Source organism: Tarenaya hassleriana, unplaced genomic scaffold, assembly GCF_000463585.1.
Source record: "Tarenaya hassleriana unplaced genomic scaffold, ASM46358v1 Cleome20, whole genome shotgun sequence".
Taxonomy (NCBI): Eukaryota; Viridiplantae; Streptophyta; class Magnoliopsida; order Brassicales; family Cleomaceae; genus Tarenaya; species Tarenaya hassleriana.
Window position 1 is genome coordinate 2,316,435 of NW_010965373.1, and position 24,653 is coordinate 2,341,087.

Here is a 24,653-nt window from a genome sequence, read left to right on the forward strand (position 1 = left end):
GGATATAATAATCTAATTTTTTTAATTAAGGTATATTGTACTATTAATATATATATATATATATATATATCTTCGTCTGGCTCCCACCTCACCGCTTTGTCTGTTCACATTTGTTTCACCTACAAATGTCACATAATTTTTATAAAAATATATGTAACATATATTTATAAACTACCACTTTTGTCAATACATATGCATATATCCAGTCGAAGTCGTCTAAGGTTAGGTCTAGGATCTGGAACCATAAATGTTTTAACACGCCGGCATATATAATATGGAGAACACGCCAAATTCAATTTTATAAATATCAAATTTACATAAATTTCTTCTTTTTGACAATATGGAACATACAAAAGAAATTCCAATTTCAAAACCTAAACCCAGAAACTAAAAAGCAATATTTACTTTTTACTTCTACATAAACATAAAAATATGGTATTTTTCCATTTTTAAATACTTTTTACTCCTACATAAACATAAATTACCGTAATATTGTACAATAGAGATCACACCGTGGTGGTAACTGCGGAACGTCATGGGTCACCGGCTGTCCAAACGTAAGCGCCCTCCCTTTCTCTTCTTTTTTGTTCTTTCGGTAATTTTTCAGTTATTTAGTACAATCTTGGGAGTCAACCACAATATTTAGATTATACGTTATCTCTCCAAACTTAAGATTTGAATTCGGAATGTTATAGACTGTTTGCGTCCGTTTTACCGATTGAACTATTCTAGAGGTGATTTTTTCGGTTTTCATTTTTCCGTTTCATAAAAATTATATTCTTTCGAATTCCTATATTATTTTGATAAATTTTTTTTTTTCGATTATTTTATACATGGTTAACAGCGAAAAAATTATTTCGTAATTATATATCCAAGTGAATTTTTAAAGATCCGTATGCGACAACGACTGCTCAATGTCGTGTAATTTATATTTTTTTTAAACGTGGATTTTGTTTGTTTTGTCATATACTTGGATGCATGTTGTATTCCCCATTTTTTTCCGTTGATCTTGTGACGAAAACCGACAACAATGGAACAATGGGCAGCCAAACACCCAGAGAGTCACCGGAAAAGCAAGAAGGGTCCCACCGGAAAAACTCAACCTCCGCCGCCACAGCCAAATCAGCAACAGCCGCCACCACCTCAGCAACAGCCGCCGCCACCTCAGCAACGGTCGTTGCCACCTGAGCAACAGCCTGCAGCCGTGACGGCGGAGCCAAAGCCACTGCCAGAGGAAGAGGCAAAGCCTGCGGTGATGGAGGAGGAGGAGGGACAATTAGGACAGGAGGATGGTGTTGGAAACGACGAGTCTCTCGAGAGCTGGTTCCATCTTTGGGCTGATCGAATCTTCAGCTTTGATTACACTGATTACCATTCACGCTGCTTGGCCCAATCCAACGACAACGACACCGACACCATTTCATAACTCTACATGCATCCTCCATTATATATATACACACACGCACACACATTCCCCTTATGATATTACTGCAGTTATGGATAGAATGTATTAGTATTTCCAGTAACACAGCTTAGAATTCGATAACTGGTAATGATTTCAGACATGAGAAAGGAACACTTGAGTTTCCTTGGTAGATATTTTTTTTGTATCAACATCATTAGCTAAGGATCATCGTAGCCGAAAATCCAACCATCAAGTTCAGATTGTAATCTATTTGAACAGAAGCAGTAATGGAGCAATCTCTTACACAACAGAAGAGGCAAGCTCTTTAACATCTCCTACAACTTGTTCATACTCTGTCTTCAGTTTCTCTTGCACTTCCTGGCTTAGCTCTCCCTTCCCGGGTTTTGTCAGCACCAGAACGCAACATGTTGGCCTCTTGGTGGCTCCTGCCGTTGCTAGATCCTGAAAAAAAACCCGCGATTTGATCAACGGTGAAAATATGAACGAAATCTCTAACGAGACAGACCAAGAAACAAGATAACATACAGCAGAATTCAGCTTCATGTTATCACAAGTTTCGCATTTGACGTTTTGTGAGGCTCACACAGTAGGGGATATCAGCATCTTCACACAAGATCAGGACATACCTCTTTCGATGGGACATAGATGTATGGGATATCAGCATCTTCACACAAGATCGGGACATGAGTTATGACATCAATAGGAGATATATTTCCAGCTATGACGCACAATCTGCATAATCAACACAAGTTATTGATGTATGTATTTGAATAAAAAAATCAAAACTCAGGTATGTAACAGCAAGGATGATCAGCAACAAGCTGATTATGCAGCAGTGACACATGGGTTTACTAGAGACATCGACACATTGTTTTAGCTCGGCAGAAGCAAAATACTTTTCCCAAGGATTCCTTTTAATAGAAATAAAGAACGAAGTAACTAACTGATACCATCATCCATGGACTTTAATACGACAATTCTCATCAGCAGAGCCCATGAAGCCGAAACTAGGGTTCTTTCCATTCAGCAGAGAGAGAGAGAGAGCTCAGTGTTCGGTTATCTACCATACAATTCTTTGAAATATCAGCAAGAACCCTTTTTCAACTTGCAACCAAAAGTGACAAACAATACAAACGTCTCACCAGTATAGTCACAAAATAGCCAATGGTTCAAGCAAAGGAATGCAAAAACCAACCCTTTATTGCCGCGGCGAATGCTTTTAACCACTTCCTTCACTCCTCTCTTCAAGCATTTGTTTTCAGCAGCTTCAAAAGTGAAGTAAGATCATAAGACACAAGAAAAACGATATCAATATTACCAATTTACGGATTCAACACATTACATTAATGTAAACCAACTTCATTTTTTTACCCAAATCTAGAGAGCAAAAACAACAACAACAACAACAACAACAACAAAGATTCTTGATTACCAGCGAGGCTCTAAGGGAGAAACCAAACTCTCCTCCCAGAAATTTAAAGTTTTGGATTAGGGTTTCGCCTACATCAACTTCCCCCAAAAAGGGAACAGATTTATGAGAAAAATCCATTTTCCCCCTAGGCTTACGAACGCAGGCGAATAGAAACCATTTTCACAGAACAGAGAACATACTCAGGTCAGCACATATATACACTACAATAGAAATCTATATACATATAGGTACCTGTGCGTACAACCTTGAGGGTTCTTTTGTAGAGTTTCTTGCCGGCGAGAGGTTTCGCTATCGGAGCCAAAGCTAATACCTTCTTCTTCTTCTCCTTCTCCTTCTCCTTCATCTGAGACCTCTCAGCTTCGCTATCGCTTCCCATCTCTCTCTCTCTCCGCCTCAAAGCGGTGAAATCTCCTGGAGGTGTCGAGGGTTTAAGCTAGGGTTTGCGATCAAACCAGACCCTGCATCTCGATTAAACCGGTCCGGTTTACATGGTTGACAAAACCGGCTACGTTTTATGAACAAAAAGCGGTATAAACATATGACGTTACAAATGTGCAATCGAAAATTTAAAATTATGGGCCGAGGCGACAATTTAAAATTACGGATTCAAAATTTAGGGTTTTGGAAACCCTCTAAAGTCGCTTTGGTAGATTCGTTCATTATTACAACAAGAACATTCAGACAACTATTTTCAGATATTATATATATACATATGTATATGTGTATATATATGTATGTGTATATATATATGTTCCGTATCTGTTTCAAGAAAGCAGAAAACGTCGACAAACAAGTCAGGCACGTTACAGTTACGGCAAATGATTTGGTAAAACAGCAACTACGTGTGGTCGGAATTCTGCAAATACCATTTTGTCAATGCCGAATCCCAGATCCACAAAAGATAACTTACTAAACCCACAAAGAACATGATGGTTTTCTACACAATGCCTAGAGATTCTGGCTCAAATCTAAAGGTTTCTTGACGGAAAAGGAACACATGATCCGCATCCTTGCTTAAGGGCATTTCCTCTGAATGTACGAAGCTCCATGTTCCTCGTACCTGTCCATTAACAAAGAGCCGAGAAAGAAACAGTAGTGAGAAGAACGGATTGTGAGAGCGTGATCTGTCGTGATTGATGGGACGGGTACTTACTCAGATTTGGAGAACCACATTTGCTGGAATGAGCCGAGCGATGCCAATATGCTCCCTCCTATCCATACGCTGCACCAATAACATATAATACCCGTATTCAGGTTGAAGGGCTTGAATTCACATTTCACAAAGCAATCCAGGACTTATATGGATGAGAAAAAAGTATCAGGAACACTGTAATATAGTGCTGAAAAAAAGAAATCCGAAATTCGGATACCCGATCACTATATGAGATGAGATCATAGTATATAGCGTGAGAAAATCCGAACATCGGGTTCGTTTTCGAGCAATTGAATTCGGGATCGGATATTATCCTCGGGTGCCCAAATGAATGGTAAAAAATGACATTTTGCCCCTAAGTTTTGGAGATATCATATACAACCTCCTGAAATTGCGGGTTTGCCTTTGGGTAACTAAAAAGTTCCAAGTATCTAACCCGAGTATCAAACCAAACTCCTAATATATGATATTTGTTTTGAAAAAGTTTGAAATTTCGTATTTAAACTCGTGTTCGGATACTGCAGTATCCGAAAATTGTCTTGGATACCCAACCGAAACGGATCCGAGTTTGACTAATATCTAGTGAGACCCGAGACATTCAGAGTTGGATTCAGATAACCTGAAAATCTCGAGTACCCGACCCGTGTCCAACCCTATATAAAAGTTTGCCAAAATGGCACTATACGAGAGTCCAGTTCTAGAGAGCATGCTTTCTCTCTTTAACTATAATGTTTTCTTCGTTCAATCAAGAATACGAGAATACAGAAACGCCTACCAGCCTATCAGTACCTAAAGCTAGCACTTTGTAAATTTTATATATCGAAGCATCCATAAAACTAGATATAACTTATGCACATGCTTTTGTACTTCCGAACTCGAAAACAGAGATTGTTTCATATTTCCAGGTTCACTAGTACTCAAGCATTATAAAAATGATTCTCCCAAGTATAACTACACTTGTCTTCAGCATTTTTCTTCTGAGAGACTATGAGCGGCTACTAGAGGAATAAGTAAATTGTGTCTAACCTGAATCTTCTTTCTGTTGTGTTACCACTTGCCAACACTTTGACTCGAGCTGATTGAGGAGACTCCTATAAGAAGATAAGGCGTGAACCGGAAATTTTAGCTATACCATAAAATGGCTTAAAATCGGAAAAATAAATAAGAGAAAGAAACAAACTTCAAGCAAATCCTTCTCCAGACGTTCTTTCAGCTGTTGCATTGAAGCCGTGCCACCAGCAAGCTATATATCACACCATAAAAAAAGAATGTATTCAATGTAAAAAAAAAGTAATAGAGATGATAACACGTTTAAGTGATATGAGTTGAACAAAGGGAAAACAAAAGGGTTGAGTTTCAGGTCTTACCAGTATGCTACTATACAACTCTCTCCTAATATCAACATCACATTTGTTGATGCTCTCTATGACCTGTAAATAGGTTTTATTTTTTGAAAATTTGATAGTAAAAACGGGTTGTGAGTTAATCCAAAATGGAGAGAAGTCAGAAAAGTTACGAAATTCTACAATACCCAAGACTATATATTTACCATGTGTGGCAACCCACGGATTGATGGAAGCATGCCCGTGTAATTCTCCATTCCAGGAATTGTCTGCAGTTTGCCAAAAAGAAATAGAATGGGGCCTCAAAAATTCAAGAGCACTGAACTAAAAATGTTTTATAGTTCATCCCACCAATGAAAGGAAAAGGTTGCGGTTAAAGGATTTGGGCACAAATAAATTACAAGATTAGCAAGCTAACCTGAACCAGGAATGGGTTGAACATCACATCAGGAATTTTGAATCTGTCTGCACCAATTTCAAGTGTCCTGCATTATGTGCTATATGTTACAAGACATCGAGCTAGCAGCAATCACCAAGAATCCATCAGAAAAAAAAAGGATAAATAAACAGTTTTCTCCTTTTGTTGGTTTTCTCCTTATACGAGGTTTAGAAAAATCAGTTTACAACCATAACCCTTATGCACAGAAAGCAAAAGACAATCTAGCATGATTATCCTACGAAAAATGCAATAAGAAAATAAATGAAGCTTACTGGCCATCAGGAAGCTCGTATGATGTCATCGGAATGTTTGAATATGAAGTGTCTGCAAAGAAGATGCACAACATCAGAAAAACTAAGTGAGCGTCTTTTCACCATACTCTCAATTTCTCTATGTTTTCCACTAATGGCAGACTGATGCGAAAAGATTAACCAAAAATACCGGTTTAGATAACCCAATTTTACATTTGAGATTAATATGAAAAGTTTTTAACCATATGATTTATGATCATTCAGAAGCAAAGCCGCTAGCTAGCAACTCTCAACAAAGGAAAACAAATGAACGAAACCAGCCAGAGACAGTAGAAAAAATGTGTACCATCATAAGGAGTATCTGGGACACGGCAAACAGATTCCTTGATATCACTCACTATCATCCTCTGTTTCCCAGAAAATAATAATGATAAGAAAACCACAAAACAGTAGATACTCTCAATAAAATTATCATTATCAATATTCAATATCAAGTGCATACTTGGCAGAAGAGTCTGTAGGTTTCTGTTGTATCAGGAAGATCTACATCTACCACCTGCAAAGGTCCACGGAGAAATAAGAAACCTCATCCAAAACCATAAAAAGAAATGCTCTTATACAATTCGCTAGTTTCAAAAAGGCAATAAGTAATTTAGATTAAAAAAAACCAAAGAGGCAGTGAATCTGCAGGAAAATTGTTTTGCTGCCAAGGGAACCTCAGGCTAGGATAAATGGCATATCCCAATCAAGATTATAATTGTTCATTCCATAGCCAATAAAAAAGAGCACATGATCTATGCTCAAACAAAGTATGATTAAAAAACAGCAGTTTTTGGCCCATATCTACCGGTCTAAAGATACAAAAGTACCTGAAACTCTCCTGGTCGTATTTCTTTTCTCTTGAAAGAGTATCTGGGTCTTATCTGAGAAGGTAGTTACCATTAGAACTTAGAAGTGCAAACTAAAACTCTACCGTGAAGTGAAATTACATCTAATTGAATCAGATAACAAAGAGAAGTCTGATAATTTTCTTTTTATTCAAACATAATATATTCAAGTGTCTTTGACTTAAAATTCAGCCAAAAGCCTAACTACATCTGCAACTTACTTTAGTGCCTTTACTCTCCAAGCTTTTCAGTAAGCAATCAGTGAGAAACTCTCCTCCAATTGGAGATGAAATGACAGCCTGCAGACAAAAGTATTGCCAAGAAACAAATAAAGGCGTCAATATCCAAGCTGCACTAATGCTAGAAAAGCTAAGTTTGGTCAAAATCTACACAGATGATAAGTTGTAGCAGTGAGGGTTACAAAAACACATCCCTTTCAATGTCCATCCAAACATTTTCCTTATAAAATGTGTGTGACACAAATATAAAAAAGGATTGAAGACTATGATAGTATGATGTACTGGATTGACAGTACCTACCAGATTATTCCAGGAACACCATAGAAGGGGTTAGTCTACATCAATACTACTGAGTTTTCATGCAAATTATCATCCAAAACATAATTCTTACTGCATCGAGTTAGAATAAAATACCTTTTGAAGAACATAACCATCATGCACCGGAGCAATCGTTGTGGACCCTCCACCACTGAAAAGGGATTTGGGTATGTTAGAGGAAAAAGTGTTACCAGTGTTATCGTACATTAATCGTGATGATAAAAAAAAAATAAACAAGGAATCCTTGTGAAGCCCCATGACTTAACCTTTCTGTCAAAACAATAATTTATTGTATCTATGGCAGTTCCATGTTGTGGTTTTGCAAATAAAACATCGCAAAAGAGTAAAATCCTTCCGAGCAATAAAACGACTACATTCACAACTTAGAAATTTTACTGGGTGAGAGAAATAATCAAAAGCATGAAGTTGGTGAACACCTGATCTATTTCCATACATTCTAAATCAAATCACAAGGAAAGTCATTGAAAAAAAAGTAAGTTAAAAAAAATATAAAAAAAAAAGTCTTACCAGTCAACAACCAGAGAGGTAGCACGTCCTGATGCAAAAGATGTGAGAACCTATGACCAAAAAAATTTTAAAAATCATGCAAGTAGCAAGGCATTATATTACACCAGTTCAACAGAAACAGACAAAAGAAAATTCAATTGCAAGAAGAAGAGAAAGATACAGCATTCTTGGCGGTAAACAATGCTGGAATTTTGTATTCTTCAAACATCAGCTCTGCTGCCCTGTCAGCCAAATGATGTGAATGAATCAGTATACGTAAAGGGCAAAAATGCAAAATCTAGAGGAAGTTTTAAGGTACAGAAGTCAGACTTCTCTCTTTGCTGTTGTGTGTTTGAAGACGGCTCTGCTAACAGCATTGGATGCTCCTTAGGATCAATCAGTAGACAATCCCTTTAAAACAGAATAGTTTCGGTGATCAAATCTCACGGAAGAAATAGAAATTAAACAACAAAGAAAGGCATCTAAAGCTTATCTCATTACTTGAAAGCGTGTTCCCATATATTGTCAACAATGTCCCAATCAGCAACTATGCCATCTTTTATGGGTGACAATATCTGGTGACACAGAACAGTTAACAATTGAAATACAGAAATTCAACCCAATATTTTCAACCATTTCCAAAAATAAACATTATCGACACGAAAACCTAACCTCCATATGATCACGTCGAAATCCCAGGGCTTGAGACCCTACATACAGCTTGCGTTTGCCTCCTTTTCCTTTATCAGAATCAACAGCACTGTTCTTCGAATCCTCCGTATTAGAATTTGCCTTTGTAGCATCATCAATATCCATTCTGTCTATTGCTCCGACAACCTTATGACACATCAACAAAAACCAAACACAGCTCCCACGTATTAAGATGCGACTAACAAACGCAAACAGACATAAGTTCATAAAGTTTCTCCAATGTTCTTAGCTAAAAACATGGTTTCTAGTAACACTGGCACCACCAAAAGCTGCAATTACACCAAAATAAGAAACAGACAATGGTCCCAAAGATCAAAGGAATCTCTCCAACTCCAGAATATACATTCTCACGACACAAACTACGGAGAAAGACAAACAGAGACAGTGAAGCTTACAGAGGGAAAAACAGCCTTGGGAGCATCTTCGCCGGCGTAACCAGCTTTGCAAGTATGAGAACCCAAGTCAACTACAATAGCTGACACTTCATCTGTCCAAATCAAAAACACAAAAAACCCACCACCAAAGATTCAGACTTTCAACGAGAAGAACTCTAGATTTCTCGAATTATGAGCCAAATTTTAAATCCTAAAGGGAACGAAGAGAAACCCACCTCCGCCGTACATGGCTGCTGAGAAATGAGAGAGACGGAGAGAATCGCCGGAGGGTTTTAGCACAGAAGAGATGGATGTATCGGGGGTTTGAATTGACGAAAGAAGACGAATTTGCTCGGGTCTCTGTAATTTCAGATCCACCAAAGAAGAAGGTGCGGATTGTTTTGATTTGGTTGGGCTTTTTGCAAGACCGCTGAATGAGCCCACCACTTTTAAAGCCTTAGTGAATGAAAACAAATATACTTTCTTTAAAAAAAACGAGACTTTTTAATTAGCAAAAAAATAAAATAAATAACAAGTGATTTATAATTTACTATATTCAGTGAATAATTTTTCAAAGAACCAATTAAAATTTTATCCACGTGCAATTATTTTATTCCAGTTTTAAAAAAAAAACATAAAATTAGATACTAAATAACAAAGTTAAAAGTGTTTTTTATAGAATGAAAAACCAAACAAAATTGTATTTAAAGAGTGAAATTAATTTTTATCCTATTTAATTAATTTTTTACTGTTTATTATGTAATTTTTGCAAAACCCCTGGACAAAATGGGCCGACCTCCCACAGATTCGGAGCTCCAAAATTACGTGACCTTACACAACATGGAAAACCTCATGTGTTGCAGAAAAAAACACATCGTGCATGCAGATTTTTCTGTTAATGGATTTTATATATTTTTTATATTTATAAAATTACATTATCATACTAAACCCGTTGAATCCCACCATAAATTGGAATCTCTCCGCAAAACCCTAATCTGCATACCAAACATAGGCTTCTTTCCCAAGAAACTGAAACCCACTTCAGAGAACACAACAATGGCTTCAACTCTCTTTCTCTCTGTCCTCATCTTCTTCGCTCCAATGGTTCTTTCCCAGAACCCCTCGACAGCTGCACCGCCGTGCGCTTCTCGGCTCCTAGCCCTGGCTCCATGTGGTCCGTTCGTGCAGGGACTGACCCAGCTCCCCGCTCAGCCATGCTGCGACAGCCTCGGCCAAATCTACGTCCAAGAACCCACCTGTCTCTGTCTCTTCCTCAACAACACTTACGCCTTCCCCATCGATAAAACCCTAGCACTGCAACTGCCTCGGCTCTGCGACATCCCTGCAAACGCATCCACTTGCTCCGGTACCCTGATCCATATCCATGATTTCCGATTCATACGTTAATGTTCCACCGATTGAACTCATCGATCTTGATGTAAAACCTGTTTCTTGAAAGGTGTATCGGCCGCTCAAGACTCTCCTGTAGCTCCGCCCTTAAACTCAGCAGTATCTCCAATCTCTCTGGGAGCAAAGAACAACTCTCCTGTTGCAGGTAATCCGGTTTACCAAATCTCAGCCAGTATCAACTAAACCGAACATCTCCATTAGAACGGTGCCCGGTTGACCAAAACCGGTTCATATGATCTGTTTTGAGATATAACCCGTTTGCTGCGTTTTTGTAGCCAAAACAGCAGCAACCCCGGCAGTTCAAGCGGCACCAAGACCCACAAGCATAATGGGACTCGGCCTCGGCCTGAGGTCCTCTTCTCCAAAATCAGAGATCCAATTACCCGTTTTCGCAATCGCAGCTTTTCTACCTGGAATTTTCCTCCTATAAATCATTGAATTACTTGTTCTATCTAGGTTTTACATTTCCTATCATGGTTCTATACGACAATAGAACCTGTCTGCCTTGGATTTGATTCACTAAATAAACTACTAGATACTTCTCCATAGAAGTTTCCACGGCCCTAAATGCATTGCATAGAAAATCTGCAGACAGATACAACATCAAACACATTAAGCAAAACTTCTTCAATGATCCAAGTTTCGATTTTGATTCGTTTCTTTGATACCAGATACATAAACCAGTGCAGCAAAACTAGAACTATAAACCAAACAATGAAGCAATAATCTCTTATACTCGGTTTTTGTCAGAGCTTCGTTTTGGTTCTGTAACATCATATGTAACGAACTCAGTTCTCTTCATGCCCCTTTTGGCAATAACACCAGCAGATATAGTGGAACTGGTTCGAACTGAACTGGGTTTTCCATGACTACTCCAAACTAGGAGCCACTTCTGTCGGATTGGATTCAAATACTTCTTCAGAACTCGAACCTTCTGCTTCATCAATAAGGTCCCGAGACTGAATCGCCTCTTTGTAAACCGGTGTCTTTTTGAAATCCGTCGCTCCTTCGTTATACGTCGCCACCGCGATTCCGCCGGAGATTAACTGTTCAAAATCGCCCAGAAATCGTATTACAAATCTTAATAATTGGCTATGCTGTCAAATTCGAAGACTTTCCGGTGAAATTTACCGCGAAAACGATTCCGAAAGCCCACAAGTACTGAAAGAAGAACCCTAGAGCATCCCATTGCGGACCTTCCCAGAAATCGGGTTCTACCCCAGGAAGCTCCGACAGCCGAATCGGCGGTGCCTTGCCGGAGATGCTCTCCACCGTCCGATCTCCCCCACCGCCGTCGCCCTCGAAATCGAACGGCGGAGGGTTTTCGTCGTCTCCACGTGGCTCCTCCTCGGGCTGCTCCTTGGTGGGGGTGTTGACGAGGCTCCGACGCTTCTTGCTGTCGAACCGGCCAGTCTGGGAGGTCTTCTTGGCGGCGGTGGCCACGTGGCGGGCTCTGGTCGGTCCAGGGACATTGACGTGTCTAAACGCGGTGGATGGTGTACGGGAGCGGTCGGAGAGGTTGATGCAGCGGATCCCGGCTCCTCCGACGCCGCTGCTCACGGTGAGAGCCATTTGGATTCTCTCTCTATGTGTGTGGACGAGAGAGAAAGTGGAAGATAAGAATAATTTGAATGGGTCTCGTAGTGTAATAATGATATCCCTCCCGGTTCATTTTTTATTGTCAACAAAAATGTGACGTGTAATTTAATACTATTTATTTATCTCCTTCGTTATAATTTGGTGATGGATAAAAAATATAGATAATTAAAATATAGAGTTTTGGTCCCCATAACAGAAGATAATTAAAAAAAATAGATAATAAACTTATATATTAGAATATTTTATTTATGTACATAATAACTTATTATAATAGCCACTTATTTACTAACAATTAAAATGATAATTTTCAATACTCTCATCCGCCGGTGCTGGTTAGGAAACAAGTCGGTCCATGTGGACACATGCCATGTGGATAGATAACAAGTTATCCCACTCCTGTTTAATTCCTTATTCTCAATGCTTTATACGTGGAATATCCATCTACTAACGCCGAGATTTAATTTAAAAAAAATCTTACTTAAAAAAAAGTTACCATGAAAAGCATACAAAAGAACTAAAGCTATAGATTCTCTTGCATGCATGCATACGCATGTCCCTCGCTTTGCCTCTCATGGTCTTCCCTAATCTTTATTTTCCCTTTCTCGAGAACTCTATCCGCCACCTCATCTACATATAAACTTGAATATATATATATATATATATATATCATCTTTTTATTTAAAAAAAATTGCAACTTTTTTCACCAAAATTAATTAAAAAGGGTTTATAGAATAATCAATGTGGAGGGAAGAAGAGGGGAGATGAATCTCGTAGGAGCTTGCCATGGATGATCCTGACTCTGCTCATCTTCTCTTCGCACCAATGCAATCTCTCCTCAGTTATAACACTCATCCTCAGCACCCTCGACACCACCTTCAAGTCTATGAGTCCCATCAATATCTCCATCTCCTCCTCTATCCTCATCCTCCTCTTCCTCACGCATCTCCCTCCTCTTCGCATTTCCTTCAGCTTAGCCTTTTTCTGCCCATTCATTTCGTTAAGTAATTAAATTACGAATCTAATCTAATCAACGTTATAATAATGACATTTCAATTACCTTTGAGTTGACTTTCTTCATGAGATGGAGGAGGGTTGGGTCGACCGGACATCTTTTGTTCCTCCCGAAGAAAGATTTGAGGATCTTGTGACATGGGTTCTCCTTGTCCGCTCTTAGAAAGTTCATGAATGTTCTTATGCATTCCTCCATTATCATCATGAACGAAGCCGACGTTATTCTCATCTTCAATCCTTCCTCCTTCTCCTCTTCTTCTTCTTCCTCGCAATACTCTGTAAACCCCCACCACGAATTACCATGATATATACCATGATAATGTATATACAAAACACAAACATTATAATATATATATATATATATAATTTACCTTGGTACTCGGGAACAAGAAGCAATTTAGGAGCGAGTTTACGCAGTCGAGCCAAAATCTCAGGCCGTCTCCCATGTTCATAAGGTTCATTCTCAATGTACCTCTGCAACAGAATGTGAAACCTTCGGAACTGGTCGGCGATTCCGGCGGGACATCCGACGTCGAAATCTCTGTCCGGTCTCGATCTCGTTCTCTTGTGTTCGAAGTTAGTGTAGTTCCAACTCAAAGCCTCCCACGTCAGACATATCTGTGCCACGTAGGCAGATTCGAGTTCCACGTACGGATTGTGGTTGGTACTTGAACTGGTTGTGGGTCTCTTTTTCACGTTCGAGATCTTGTGCACGATCCTCTCTGAGATCGATCTTGGCTCCACCATGAAAGACTTCAACGATTCTGCCATTTCAAAATTTATCATTTATGGACGGAAATGCAAATGTATATAGTAATTATTCGAAAAAAACATATCACTATCCAAAAACGGAAACGTAACGATGAAATTGCCCTAATTTAATTTGTAATTTTGTTTTAATTGACCTGTTTCTTGGAGCTTTTGAGTACTGATCCTAGCGAGGAAAGTCATTTCCTCGTCATATTTTTGGAAGACAGCGTACGATTCCCATTTGGGACAACTTCTCCGAGACGAGGACGAGAACGGATCGTCCGTCTTTACGGAGCTTCTCCATTCCGACGAGCTTTTCGACGTCGAACCGTTCGTGCACGAGTCCCCGAATATCTCTTCTTCCGCTCCTCGGGCGAGAAATTCCTCGCACTGTATCTCGGAAGAATGTCCGAAAACTATGAATTTCTCGTCTTTCGGATAATCTTCTTTCATTTCTCCGATCTTTCTTAAATCTTCTTTGTATCTGAAATCGTCTGCGAAAAATAAAAACATTTAGAATATAAAAACATTCCGAGTATAGATTCGGTTTCGTTCGATTATGTGAATTATATAAATACATATATTTTATATTTGACTAGTTAACACTAGACAAATTTTGTTCCGATATTTATACAACTCTTTGCACCAAACATGACTAAACATGATTTATAATATATATTTATATATACACACACATATACGTGTTACTAGATATGTATGTTCAATGCCAATTATGCGATGAATCTGAATTATTATTATTTTTTGTTACTAAGGAAAAAACCCATCTTTTCTATTCCATGTGAGCAGTTAACAAAATAAAGAGAGGGAACAAAAAAAAAAGCAAGTTAAGAGGGCACAACATAATACCATTATAGCTTTTGTCATGAAACAGCAAACCACTTTGGAGACGCTCTTGTCGCGTGGGGCCATTCGATTTGTGAACCGAATCATCATCGTCGACGTCGTATGATGGTAATCGTATCTCCCCGTCATCATCATCATCATCATCAAAACCATCATCATCGTCGTCTTCTTCACCATCATCATCTTTCGATTCACTGAGATAGGGCGAATCTTTAGCAGAGAACTGTGCTTCAGCAGAAGAACTGTCGGAATCTTGATCTTCATCAACATGTCGTGTTTCTGATTGGGAAAACACAAACTCTTCGGCGTGTTTGTTTGGTTCGACGTTCGAGTTGTAGAAAACTAAGGATTCTCCGCCGTCTAATATGTCGGCTATCAAGTGATTCCTCTCTCTTGATGTAACATTATAATTTGCACTAGACGACGATATCGGTTCTTCTTCCTCTTCCTCCTCCTCTTCCTCGTCCGAAAACCACATCGAATCGCATTCATCTTCACCCCTATGAAAATAAATCACAAAAATTATGTATTGAGTGATGTCTGAGTATGTCTGTTTTTTCAGAGAGTATAACCGATCTAAACCGGTCACACACTCTAGTAGGTTAAAAGATCAAATCTTCTTCGAGATACATAAAAAACAAAACCCATATACATGTGTATATACATATACGCATCTAGATACATACATGTGTACCTATTGAGGAGAGGATAACAAACCGGCTCACAATCCGATGGGTCAAAAGTTCAAGCCTTCTTCGAGTTACGCACATAATTAAAAAAACAAAACCCATGTATGTATGTGTGCATGCATGCATGGGTGTATGTATACATGTATATATGCATGTGGATACGTATTTTATACCTATGGAGGAGAGGATAGCCGCCGACGGAGTGGAGGAGCCTGTGGAGGAGGGAGACGGCGGAGTAGAGGAGGAGGAGGAGGAGGAAGGAGGAGGTTGAGAGATTCAAGAAGAGGCTGGCCAATGCTTCTTGTTCTTGTCTTGAACTTTGCATTATTTTCTTCTTTATTAAGTAAGTCTCTCTCTCTCTTTTTCTTTGCTTTCAAAGACGAAGAGCTCCTCAATCCAAATCAAAAGCAAAGTGCGAGTCTACAAAAAAATATAAAAAGTGTGGGATTTGGTTGGTTGGGTTCTTCCTTTCCCCACCATCTCTCCTTTTTTTTTTCTCTTTAAATTATTTTATTCAATTTTTTTTTAAAAGGTATCTTATAATGGTTTGCTATAAGAATTCCTAAGACAAGATTATACCTTTAAATGTCATGCTGAAATTATACCAAGTGTGAAGTTTAAAGATTATAATTAGATGTATAACTATTTATTCTCATACCTATAATTATATATTGTATTTATGATTTTACACACACACACACATATATATATATATATATATATATATTTGTAAAATGTTAATTAATTCAATTAATTTGTTAGTTCTTTGGTTTTAATTAATAATTACTCGATCGTGTGACTTATTTATTAAAAGAGTAGTTTGGCTTGTAATATAAAATCTGTAACCTAGAACGGTATTTTTTTTATTTTGCCAAAACCTAGATTACTTGTGGAATTTGGTAAAGAATTTTTCATGAACCCTATTCAATTGGGTTTTATATCATTTTCATCAATCCTATTCAATTTCGATTCGAATTTAGATTTTAAAATAAATCAGTTTTTAAATAAAATCGAATGGAGACGGGTTCCCACCCTTAAAAAAAAGCTGAAAATGTGACCGGCTCACTAAAGAGAAGAACCGATTTATAAAAAAGATTATATGTTAATTAATAATCAATTAATAAACAAGGCACGTTAATACGGGAAATTGCAGATACAAACAAAAAATAAAAAAGGGATGATACTCTGCAGTTGTTACAAAGGAAAGACCAAACCCGTGTCGCACGTCTTCTCTTTAACTTGTCTGTCTAAGCTTTTGCTTTTTCTAAAGAGGAATATTCATACTGTATAATTAAATTAAATTAAATTAAATTAATATCTACGTGTATGATTTGCAAATGGTGTAACATGCAAGTTGTACTTTTATATGAGTTTTATTTCCCTTTATTTTCTTCATGCCAAGACCTTAAAACCCATTTCAAAACTAATAATTAATCACACTGTTGGTGGAATTCGTACAAGATAAGAAAAATAATTTATCATATTAATTGAATATTTCTGTTGTTATATTATATTATCAAAATTTATTATATATCTAAACAGCTCTAAAAAAGAGTTTCAAACAAAATTAAAGGTAAATTAGATATTTTTTTTTGGAAGTATCTGATCCATTTTTTTTATTACGGAAATCCAAATTTTGTGTATCTACTTAGTACTTACCATTATAGTAGAAGCTGTCAATACGTTTTGCGAACAATTTAAATCCCTCTAAAAAAATAAACCCTAATGATCCATCTATAATATATATATATATATATACAGATATGTATACAAATAATTATTTATACGTATGTATCTGTGTATACACACACACAACACTTACGTTTTCAACGTCCTTCGGCGAATGAAGACATGGAGACAGAATTCCTCGAGAACTCCTCGACGAAGCTACTCCCTCCGGAGGCTACACCGGTTTGTCTGGTTTTAAAACTACTCGGTTCACTCCCGGTTAACACTGAACTTCCTGTACCGGCTTTGGTACCGGTTCCCCTACGGCCTTGGAGTCCCGGACGACCCGGTTTAGGCAAATCGAACGAGTCACTTGACAACATGAGATTAACCGAGTTCATAACCGGCCTGTTCGAGATTATTTGCTGACAACATAGCAATCCGATAACGATGCACATTGCGGCTTCGTCGCTGTTGTATTCTCCGGCGAGCATTGGATCCACCAATTCGAGAATTTTACCTCCTTGGTATAACTTCCATGCCTGTACCGGGCAGAAGTTTCGGTTAGTGCAATTTGTACTGATTTAAACCGAAGTTGTTCAATCAAAACGTAGAGTTCATGGCTTAGCAGCCAATGGATACAGGGTTTAGAACCTTTTTTTTTGTTTGGTTCAAGATAGTGAACCGAACCGGTTAAAAGATAACCGAATTATAATACCAGTTTCAACTGGTTAGTCCCCTGTTTCTAGCTCTTGAACCGGGAACTAGGGTTGAGCGTGGGTATCCGAATTCATGGGTACCCAATTCGCGGGAATCCAACATAGAGAATCTGAATCGCCGTGAGGTCGAATACGAGTTTTTTCCCCCGACAAGAACCCGATCTTTGAGTTCGAATTCGGGTTTCATCTTGCGATTACCTATATCTGCGGGTAACTCGGGAGAAGGTTACCCGAAACATGGTATCCGGTTCTCCCGAGATTCTCTGGCTGAGAAACTCAAGGGATGAGATCGAGGTCGAGTACATCGAAAAACTCGAGTATTCGACCCGCGTCGACTCCTATCGAAAATTAGGTTTATGTTATCAATGTTCTGAACTTTGGATTTTCGTTGTAACAAGCCGTTTCGGAATGAAAGTATGATTCATACTTACGTAGCTCAAGAGATCGGCCATTTCAACACCGAGACGAGGATCGTGATTCTTTCTTCCGCTTATGATCTCCAAAACCAAAACTCCATAGCTGAAAACATCGGATTTCACTGACAGAAGCCCGTGCAAGGCATACTCTGGTGCCATATAGCCACTGCATATAACCCACAATTCAATCTTCATCAAATACCGAATTACATTTTGTCCGAAGAGAAGTGAGATGGAAAATGAAATACTCACAAAGTTCCCGAAATTCTAATGGTATTGGTATGAGTACCGTCGCCAGGGAAGAGTCGGGCCAATCCGAAATCCGAGATTTTCGGGTTCAAGTCCTTATCGAGCAAAATGTTACTGGCTTTGATGTCTCTGTGGATGATCCGGACCGGAGCTTCCTCGTGTAGATACAACAGTCCTCTCGCCACTCCCGTTGCTACCCGAAATCGGCTGCTCCAGTTAAGCGAACCGGACTTGTTCTTATCTGAAAAACATCGAAAACGTTCACAATGTTTCCATATACAATTCATCTTAACCAATAGATTCAAACCATCGTAAATGGTTTTTCTTCTCTTGATGGGTAGGTAAGGTTTGGTAAACCGGTTTCTTTGCGTCCAAAAACAGAGGATTAGAACCGAACCGTACCGATCAGAACCAAATCAAATCCAACTGGTTTTTATCCAACCTAAGTGAGATCCAAGTACATCCTTCATTATTTTGAAGATGCAAACCCGTTTAGCTATACCACTTATACGTATATCAGTTTGATTTAGTAAACCAATGACGATTTCCGGTTGGGAGATCGAAATTATTTAACGTACCGAATAGAAAGTAGTCGAGACTCCGGTTTGGGATATACTCGTAAACAAGCATCTTCTCAGGGCCTTCGACGCAGCAACCCAACAAAGAGACCAAGTTCTTGTGCTGTATTCTCAGCAAAAGCTTCACTTCGTTCGTGAATTCTCTCGACCCTTGTCTCGAATTCACGGACAGTTTCTTCACAGCTACTTCTTCGCCATTCTGCATCAAGCCCTGTACGGAAGACGACCGTGTCGGATCAAATCGAACAACACCCATCAAAACATTTTCCATCAAAAGGTTAACCTTGTAGACAGGACCGAAACCGCCGTGTCCAAGCTGATTCTGGTCGGAAAAGTCGTTGGTTGCGATCTGCAGCTCCCGGAGATCGAAGAACAGGCCACGTCCGCCGTCTCCGCCGTCTTCTTCGGAGGATCTGCCGCCGCCGAGTCCGCCGCAGATCTTTAAACCGTCGAGAAGATGCCGGAGCATCTCCGGTGATGACACGTGGCGGTATCCGATTTGTTTAACGGAGAGAGGAGGAAGAGGAAACTGTGTTTTGGATTAATCAAGAACTGGTTTGTACGACGTCGCTTTAACTTGATATAATATAAAAGTCTCGGAAGTGGGTCCCACTGTGAATTCTGGGTCAACAACGTTGACTCGAACGACTCGAAACCCTCTAATACGCGTATTATAATAGCAATGTGTTTTCCCAATGAAAAATTAAAAGATATTTTATTTTCCTAAATGGGTTTTTAATGAGAGAGTTAGGGAAAACATGGAATATTATTGTATCTGCATGGACCGACGTAAATTTGAAGAAAAGTCAAAACTTAGAAAATCGTGTAAAACATAGGATGATACGAAATGGTCTTTAAAGATAAATTTACGAGGAACGTCCAAACTCAAATGTGGAGTTTGATTTCTCCATTATGATATGATGGCTTCATGTATATATATATATATATGTATATGATGTGAGTGATTTTATTTAGAATAATGTTTTATATCTTGTTTTATAAGTCCATTTTTTTAACGACAAAAAAATTCCTTTTCTTTACTTTTTTTTTTCAATTCTGACATCTAGATAAATAAATATGTATATACGATGTGAGTGATAAATAAATATTTATTTGTTATAAATAATTTTTTTTCAATACTATCCTTCGAATACATTGATTGATTGGGTAAATTTCCGTCTATGTGTATAAACCTGCGATACACATGTAGAAAGTAAATTAATCAGCCGTAATTAACAGACGATATCTAAGTGGATAAAGAGTCAAATCTGCACCTTCTCGGATGAAGAGCGAAGTCCTTAAACCAATATTATATATATATATATATATATATAAGTACGTCTTTAACCATCCAAGATTGGATTATTCAAGTGGTAAGTAAATGAGTAATTTTTTTTTCTAACTTAGATTCGAGTTTCCACTTGAAGAAAGATATTCACATGAATTTTTCCAGTATTGTGGGAGATGTAGTTAGATCAAAAACCCGATAAAATTTCGAATTATAAAAATAATTATGTCTTTAATCGTTGTTACGTGGGATTTCAGGAAAAGATTACACCAAATATTATGGATGTTCAACCAACCGTAACATCAATGTATTTCATTACTTATCCAATGACATTTATAGTATGGTTTTTAGGTGAACCAATGGGTCGTCAATGTGGTGTGAGCCATTCGTTATCACAACGCCCATGTCGGGTTTGGTTTAGAAATTTTGGCGATGCATTATGTCTTTGTTACCTGCTCCTGTTGAATTGGAACTTCGTTTCACTATCATCGAGTCTTTGCCCCAATGCGATCTTTAGCTCCTTCTAGTTCTAAAAAAATTATATAAATAAAAAATCAAATGATGGGTTTATGTAAGTAAACAAAATGTTGATACGGGTTTAATACCAAATTTTTTTAAGATTAAAAAAGAAATCTACTCTAATGGTTTTTTTTTTCAATTTATTTGAGAATTCTATTTGGTTTGATCTTTTTCCCCCATTTTTTACGGGTTTTTAATTTATTGACTCGTTTTAGGGCTTTGGTGGTTGGTTGTTATGGTGTTATGAAGCAATTGACAATAAAAATAGATTTTTTTTTTTGCACATTATCTAGTAAAAATATTACTCTCTCAGTTTCAAAATATTTGTAGTTTTAGATTATTTTTCATGTTTCAAAATATTTATCATTCTACATTTTCAAGATATTTTTTTACAATAGTTTCTAATTTTATTCCTATCAATTTCAATAAAATATTAATGATAACATTGTTTTTTATATGTGATTTTTTCTCTCTTATATTAAAAAATGTGAAATAACCTAAAACAACAATTATTTTGAACGGACGGAGGACGTAGTAGTTATGTATTTGAAAATGAATGAAATAAACAAGAGCCCTCATGAATTATGATCATATGTACATCCCCTAACAACATGTATCATGCATAGGTTACATAACACAATATCTCTCCCATCATAAACCAAATAAACAAAACCAAAAAAAGAATTTAACATATACAGTAAAAAAATTGTTTTTACTCTTTACTACTATCCCATTTCACCATTACAGTATTAGGAGAAGACGTAACCAACTGACCACTCTTCATCATGACAGCGCCATCATCATCATCATCATCGTTAGCAACACCAACATCAATGATCTCATCTGCTCTTTCTAGATCAAACCCGTCGTTCCTTATCCTCGTTAATGTCTCGAGAACCTGCGATATGTCCGGTCTCAGATCCTTGTCACTCTGCAAACACTGAAACGCCAACTCGGCCACCGAACTCACCGAGTCTCTCACTTTGGCATCGGTCTCGAACCCGAGTGTCGAGTCCACCATCTCGTGAAGCGAGTGGCTCTGAATCTTGACGATCGCCATCTTCGAAAGGTTGATCTCGTGGCGGTGTCTGGTTATGTCAACCGCAGGCATTGACGATATTAGCTCCATTAACACGACCCCGAAGCTGAAAACGTCGCTTTTGCTCGTTAATTGGTAACATTGATGGTAATCAGGGTCTAGATATCCCGGAGTTCCTTGTGGAGACGTCGATACGTGCGTTCTATCCATTGGAAATAGCCGAGACAGGCCAAAATCCGCGACCTATACGATACCCGTGAAAAGGTTTTGTGATGGTAAATATCGAAATATCGAAGAAAATAGACGTGGAATCCGTAACAACTGAGATAATATCCTCAAAACTCACCTTGACGTTGAAATTTCGGTCGAGAAGGATGTTGTTGGACTTGACATCACGGTGGATAATCTCGGAAGCGTGGAGATATTTCAGGGCGTTAGCCGTTTCAGCAGCGATTTTGAGCCGCGTAGACCAAGGAAGTGCGCTCGGGTTAGCTCGCGGACCGTGCAAATGATCGGCTAATGTACCATTTGGGATGAACTCGTACACTAACAGAAGATCACGACTATGTTTTGACGAGCATCCGAAGAGCGTAACGAGGTTTGGATGGCGTAATCTCGCTAAAATCTCGACTTCGTTCCTGAATTGCTCAACTCTTTTGTAGTTGTTCTCGTATAAGCGCTTAACCGCCACAGATCTACCGTCTTTAAGCTGACCTATTCGGTACAAACACCGAGAAAACATGAGAACTGAAACAGAGTTTATGTCAGATGATCATCAGACCAGACATCGATCAAGATTCTGTCTTTTACCGTAGTAAACGGTTCCAAAGCCTCCATCACCGAGTTCTTTAGAAGGGTCGAAGTTATTAGTAGCTTCTTCGAGCTCCTCGTAGGTGAAGACACGAACTCCGGCCAACAACTCTTCTGCTTTCTCCATGTCTGAATTCTTGGAAGATGGTTCCGAGGTTATGTTCTTTGGGAGCAATACCGAAGAAGTCCTGTAACGTCTAATCTTTCTTCGGTAATAAAAATAACATGCTGCACTCGTCGCCGATATTCCCGCGAAGCCCGCGACAACACCTGAAAACGTCGAAAATGTTGAGGATTTATCGCAGTTTACTCGTGTCTGGTCATCGTGCAAGATTCATTTTGTGCAAAAAAAATCAAGGATTTGTGATGAACTTTGATCGAGCAAGAACACGTAAAGATCATCGTACCTATGCAGATCTTCACTTTCCAGTTGATACCGCCTGTGATCAAGATGAGGAAAAAAAACAAAAAACTGTAATCAGAAGAGTTCAAGTTTGAGTAAAAACATAAGAATCGAGACAGGACAAAACAGTTACTTCATCTTCTACGTAAGATTCCTAACGAGGATTATAAATCTTCACATTCGGTTACCGTTCTTGCAAGAACTATGAGCCTTTTGTCCATTAGGACACAAACAGATGAATTCTTGCTTGTCGGATCCACAGCGTCCGCCACTATTCTTGCACCTCAAGCAACTATGTGCGGTCCAGTTCAGGACAAAACCCGTCTTCAAAATCTCGACGTAACTCATTTTCATAAGCCGATTCGCATCCGATTCGCTATCCGCAGCAACTGGAATATCGACAAATTTCTGACACGACCCGAATGAAAACCCCTCCTGAGCTACATATTCTCTACGGAAGATTCCAAAAGATCGATGGGTGTTGTTGCTCGCGCAATCCACAGGAAAAGTTGCAACCTTTTCGGGTTTTTCGACGCAATCATAAGCCAATGTGAAGTTTACATGAGAAGGGCTAACTGAAAATGGAGTTCGGTGGAGGGTGAGGTTATGAAGAGGACGAGGACATGGATCTTGATATGCCAAAGAGTTTACGGCAAGAAAAGACTGGCTTGTGTAAGATATGGTTCTAATGATATATTCTTCACCCGAGATCGAAAGCACGGGGAATTCGGAATCGTTGCAAGCGATTTCGAAATTCGGGTATCCGCAGAAAGGTTCTTGTTTGTCGTATAGGTAGAAAGGATAGGTTATGATGGGGCCGTTGCCGCATGACTTCGGTTCACAAGCCTCAAACTTTGGATCGAGAGAGAGGGTTCGGGTCGAGAGCAGCGTGAAGTAGAAGATGGAAACGATGAAGCGTTCGTGAAGGCATCGTTTGTATGTGAATAGGAAGAAGAAGAAAGTTGGAGGATCCATTTTGAGGGGAAGAGGAAAGTGATGAGAACAAAAGCAGATTGCAAGACCAAAAACTTCAATGGAGTTCGGTGAGAGTTAGTTTAGTATTTGTTCCACTACCTAAATTAATTTAGTCGGTCCAAATGTATGTGTGTATATCATATATATATATATATATATATATATATATATGTATATGTGTATCATTTAATTTCATGCCCAAAAATAAAATAGTGACCACAACTTGACTTGGGGGTGACCTTTTGCACCAAGGTTCATCACCCCCAATAAAATTGTTCAAGTGGTATATTATTTAAATTTTTGTGTTATAAAATACAGTATGGGGAGTATGTTTTTTTAAGTTATGTATTTATATGGTACTTTTATATTTCATATTTTTTTTAAAAAGTTTGTAAAATTAATTCATTTAAATTATATATTTTTTCTTTTAAAAACAATTATACGCAATATTTTTTTCCAAACATGTATAGTTTATAATTATTCAATTTCTTTGATTTTTTATAACGAGAACAATAATCTGAAACATAATCTCACTATGTTAGTCATTAAAACACGATTGTTTTATAATTTCGATTATTAGGGAAAG

General features: G+C 38.3%; 8 protein-coding genes across 10 annotated transcripts in view; 2 read left to right on the forward strand and 6 right to left on the reverse strand.

The window, feature by feature from the left end:
- The first annotated feature begins 501 nt into the window (after positions 1-501).
- Positions 502-1,439, forward strand: LOC104813897 (F-box only protein 11-like). The gene is made up of 2 exons (XM_010541692.1): positions 502-557; positions 1,047-1,439. The coding sequence occupies exons 1-2, from the start codon at positions 536-538 to the stop codon at positions 1,424-1,426; spliced, it is 402 nt and encodes a 133-aa protein (XP_010539994.1). The 5' UTR covers positions 502-535; the 3' UTR covers positions 1,427-1,439.
- Positions 1,440-1,565: 126 nt separating this feature from the next.
- Positions 1,566-3,276, reverse strand: LOC104813898 (H/ACA ribonucleoprotein complex subunit 2-like protein). The gene is made up of 4 exons (XM_010541693.2): positions 3,090-3,276; positions 2,622-2,691; positions 2,053-2,158; positions 1,566-1,867 (listed from the first exon to the last, which is right to left on the reverse strand). The coding sequence occupies exons 1-4, from the start codon at positions 3,232-3,234 to the stop codon at positions 1,706-1,708; spliced, it is 483 nt and encodes a 160-aa protein (XP_010539995.1). The 5' UTR covers positions 3,235-3,276; the 3' UTR covers positions 1,566-1,705.
- A 319-nt stretch (positions 3,277-3,595) lies between these two features.
- Positions 3,596-9,459, reverse strand: LOC104813899 (actin-related protein 4). Its single transcript, XM_010541694.2, has 20 exons — positions 9,317-9,459; positions 9,102-9,193; positions 8,668-8,832; positions 8,497-8,570; positions 8,326-8,406; positions 8,177-8,237; positions 8,017-8,066; positions 7,585-7,639; positions 7,153-7,230; positions 6,914-6,967; positions 6,547-6,600; positions 6,391-6,451; positions 6,066-6,117; positions 5,773-5,839; positions 5,561-5,623; positions 5,379-5,441; positions 5,192-5,254; positions 5,038-5,102; positions 4,012-4,080; positions 3,596-3,918 (listed from the first exon to the last, which is right to left on the reverse strand). Exons 1-20 carry the CDS (start codon positions 9,327-9,329, stop codon positions 3,873-3,875), a joined length of 1,326 nt encoding a protein of 441 aa, XP_010539996.1. The 5' UTR covers positions 9,330-9,459; the 3' UTR covers positions 3,596-3,872.
- A 402-nt stretch (positions 9,460-9,861) lies between these two features.
- Positions 9,862-11,140, forward strand: LOC104813902 (non-specific lipid-transfer protein-like protein At2g13820). 2 transcript variants are annotated; one of them, XM_010541696.2, is made up of 3 exons: positions 9,975-10,446; positions 10,540-10,635; positions 10,766-11,140. In XM_010541696.2, exons 1-3 carry the CDS (start codon positions 10,137-10,139, stop codon positions 10,918-10,920), a joined length of 561 nt encoding a protein of 186 aa, XP_010539998.2. In that variant the 5' UTR covers positions 9,975-10,136; the 3' UTR covers positions 10,921-11,140. The 2 variants fall into 2 exon arrangements, with proteins under 2 accessions (XP_019058070.1, XP_010539998.2); XM_019202525.1 differs by having other exon boundaries at positions 9,862-10,446; positions 10,540-11,140.
- Positions 11,094-12,129, reverse strand: LOC104813901. Its single transcript, XM_010541695.2, has 2 exons — positions 11,622-12,129; positions 11,094-11,536 (listed from the first exon to the last, which is right to left on the reverse strand). Exons 1-2 carry the CDS (start codon positions 12,060-12,062, stop codon positions 11,360-11,362), a joined length of 618 nt encoding a protein of 205 aa, XP_010539997.1. The 5' UTR covers positions 12,063-12,129; the 3' UTR covers positions 11,094-11,359.
- A 369-nt stretch (positions 12,130-12,498) lies between these two features.
- On the reverse strand, positions 12,499-15,781 carry LOC104813903. Its single transcript, XM_010541697.2, has 6 exons — positions 15,577-15,781; positions 14,718-15,214; positions 14,006-14,344; positions 13,472-13,864; positions 13,147-13,376; positions 12,499-13,070 (listed from the first exon to the last, which is right to left on the reverse strand). The coding sequence occupies exons 1-6, from the start codon at positions 15,726-15,728 to the stop codon at positions 12,825-12,827; spliced, it is 1,857 nt and encodes a 618-aa protein (XP_010539999.1). The 5' UTR covers positions 15,729-15,781; the 3' UTR covers positions 12,499-12,824.
- A 1,256-nt stretch (positions 15,782-17,037) lies between these two features.
- Positions 17,038-19,574, reverse strand: LOC104813904 (cysteine-rich receptor-like protein kinase 10). The gene is made up of 5 exons (XM_010541699.2): positions 19,317-19,574; positions 19,034-19,244; positions 18,459-18,696; positions 18,222-18,372; positions 17,038-17,613 (listed from the first exon to the last, which is right to left on the reverse strand). Exons 1-5 carry the CDS (start codon positions 19,500-19,502, stop codon positions 17,230-17,232), a joined length of 1,170 nt encoding a protein of 389 aa, XP_010540001.1. The 5' UTR covers positions 19,503-19,574; the 3' UTR covers positions 17,038-17,229.
- A 1,823-nt stretch (positions 19,575-21,397) lies between these two features.
- Positions 21,398-24,653, reverse strand: part of LOC104813905 (LEAF RUST 10 DISEASE-RESISTANCE LOCUS RECEPTOR-LIKE PROTEIN KINASE-like 1.2) — a 5,582-nt gene continuing 2,326 nt past the window's right edge. The window contains exons 1-5 of one of the 2 annotated variants that reach the window (XM_010541700.2): positions 23,281-24,155; positions 23,097-23,129; positions 22,690-22,959; positions 22,226-22,593; positions 21,398-22,122 (exon numbers count right to left, since the gene is read on the reverse strand). In XM_010541700.2, coding sequence (XP_010540002.1) covers positions 21,553-22,122; positions 22,226-22,593; positions 22,690-22,959; positions 23,097-23,129; positions 23,281-24,067 — 2,028 coding nt within the window. In that variant the 5' untranslated portion in view covers positions 24,068-24,155 and the 3' untranslated portion in view covers positions 21,398-21,552. Of the gene's footprint in view, positions 22,123-22,225; positions 22,594-22,689; positions 22,960-23,096; positions 23,130-23,280; positions 24,156-24,653 lie in introns of those variants that run through there. The other variant, XM_010541701.2, reaches the window with a different exon arrangement.

What these genes read in the sequence shown, in the direction of transcription:
- LOC104813897 (XM_010541692.1), top strand. Translation starts at nt 536, where the DNA reads ATGGGTCACCGGCTGTCCAAAC. An exon ending in GGGTCACCGGCTGTCCAAAC is followed by an intron (nt 558 to 1,046) that starts GTAAGCGCCCTC and finishes AACAATGGGCAG; the next exon opens with CCAAACACCCAGAGAGTCAC.
- LOC104813898 (XM_010541693.2), bottom strand. Translation starts at nt 3,234, where the DNA reads ATGGGAAGCGATAGCGAAGCTGAGAGGTCTCAGATGAAGGAGAAGGAG. An exon ending in CCTCAAGGTTGTACGCACAG is followed by an intron (nt 2,692 to 3,089) that starts GTACCTATATGT and finishes TCACTTTTGAAG; the next exon opens with CTGCTGAAAACAAATGCTTG. An exon ending in TCTATGTCCCATCGAAAGAG is followed by an intron (nt 1,868 to 2,052) that starts GTATGTCCTGAT and finishes GTTTTTTTTCAG; the next exon opens with GATCTAGCAACGGCAGGAGC.
- LOC104813899 (XM_010541694.2), bottom strand. An exon ending in TGTTTACCGCCAAGAATGCT is followed by an intron (nt 8,067 to 8,176) that starts GTATCTTTCTCT and finishes TTTTGGTCATAG; the next exon opens with GTTCTCACATCTTTTGCATC. An exon ending in AGTTGTATAGTAGCATACTG is followed by an intron (nt 5,255 to 5,378) that starts GTAAGACCTGAA and finishes TGTGATATATAG; the next exon opens with CTTGCTGGTGGCACGGCTTC.
- LOC104813902 (XM_019202525.1), top strand. Translation starts at nt 9,867, where the DNA reads ATGGGCCGACCTCCCACAGATTCGGAGCTCCAAAATTACGTGACCTTA. An exon ending in AAACGCATCCACTTGCTCCG is followed by an intron (nt 10,447 to 10,539) that starts GTACCCTGATCC and finishes GTTTCTTGAAAG; the next exon opens with GTGTATCGGCCGCTCAAGAC.
- LOC104813901 (XM_010541695.2), bottom strand. Translation starts at nt 12,062, where the DNA reads ATGGCTCTCACCGTGAGCAGCGGCGTCGGAGGAGCCGGGATCCGCTGC. An exon ending in CTTTCGGAATCGTTTTCGCG is followed by an intron (nt 11,537 to 11,621) that starts GTAAATTTCACC and finishes GATTTTGAACAG; the next exon opens with TTAATCTCCGGCGGAATCGC.
- LOC104813903 (XM_010541697.2), bottom strand. Translation starts at nt 15,728, where the DNA reads ATGCAAAGTTCAAGACAAGAACAAGAAGCATTGGCCAGCCTCTTCTTG. An exon ending in TCAAAAGCTCCAAGAAACAG is followed by an intron (nt 13,865 to 14,005) that starts GTCAATTAAAAC and finishes TTGAAATGGCAG; the next exon opens with AATCGTTGAAGTCTTTCATG. An exon ending in TGAAGAAAGTCAACTCAAAG is followed by an intron (nt 13,071 to 13,146) that starts GTAATTGAAATG and finishes ATGAATGGGCAG; the next exon opens with AAAAAGGCTAAGCTGAAGGA.
- LOC104813904 (XM_010541699.2), bottom strand. Translation starts at nt 19,502, where the DNA reads ATGCTCCGGCATCTTCTCGACGGTTTAAAGATCTGCGGCGGACTCGGC. An exon ending in GTTTCGGTCCTGTCTACAAG is followed by an intron (nt 19,245 to 19,316) that starts GTTAACCTTTTG and finishes TCTTCCGTACAG; the next exon opens with GGCTTGATGCAGAATGGCGA. An exon ending in ATTAGAATTTCGGGAACTTT is followed by an intron (nt 18,373 to 18,458) that starts GTGAGTATTTCA and finishes GGTTATATGCAG; the next exon opens with TGGCTATATGGCACCAGAGT.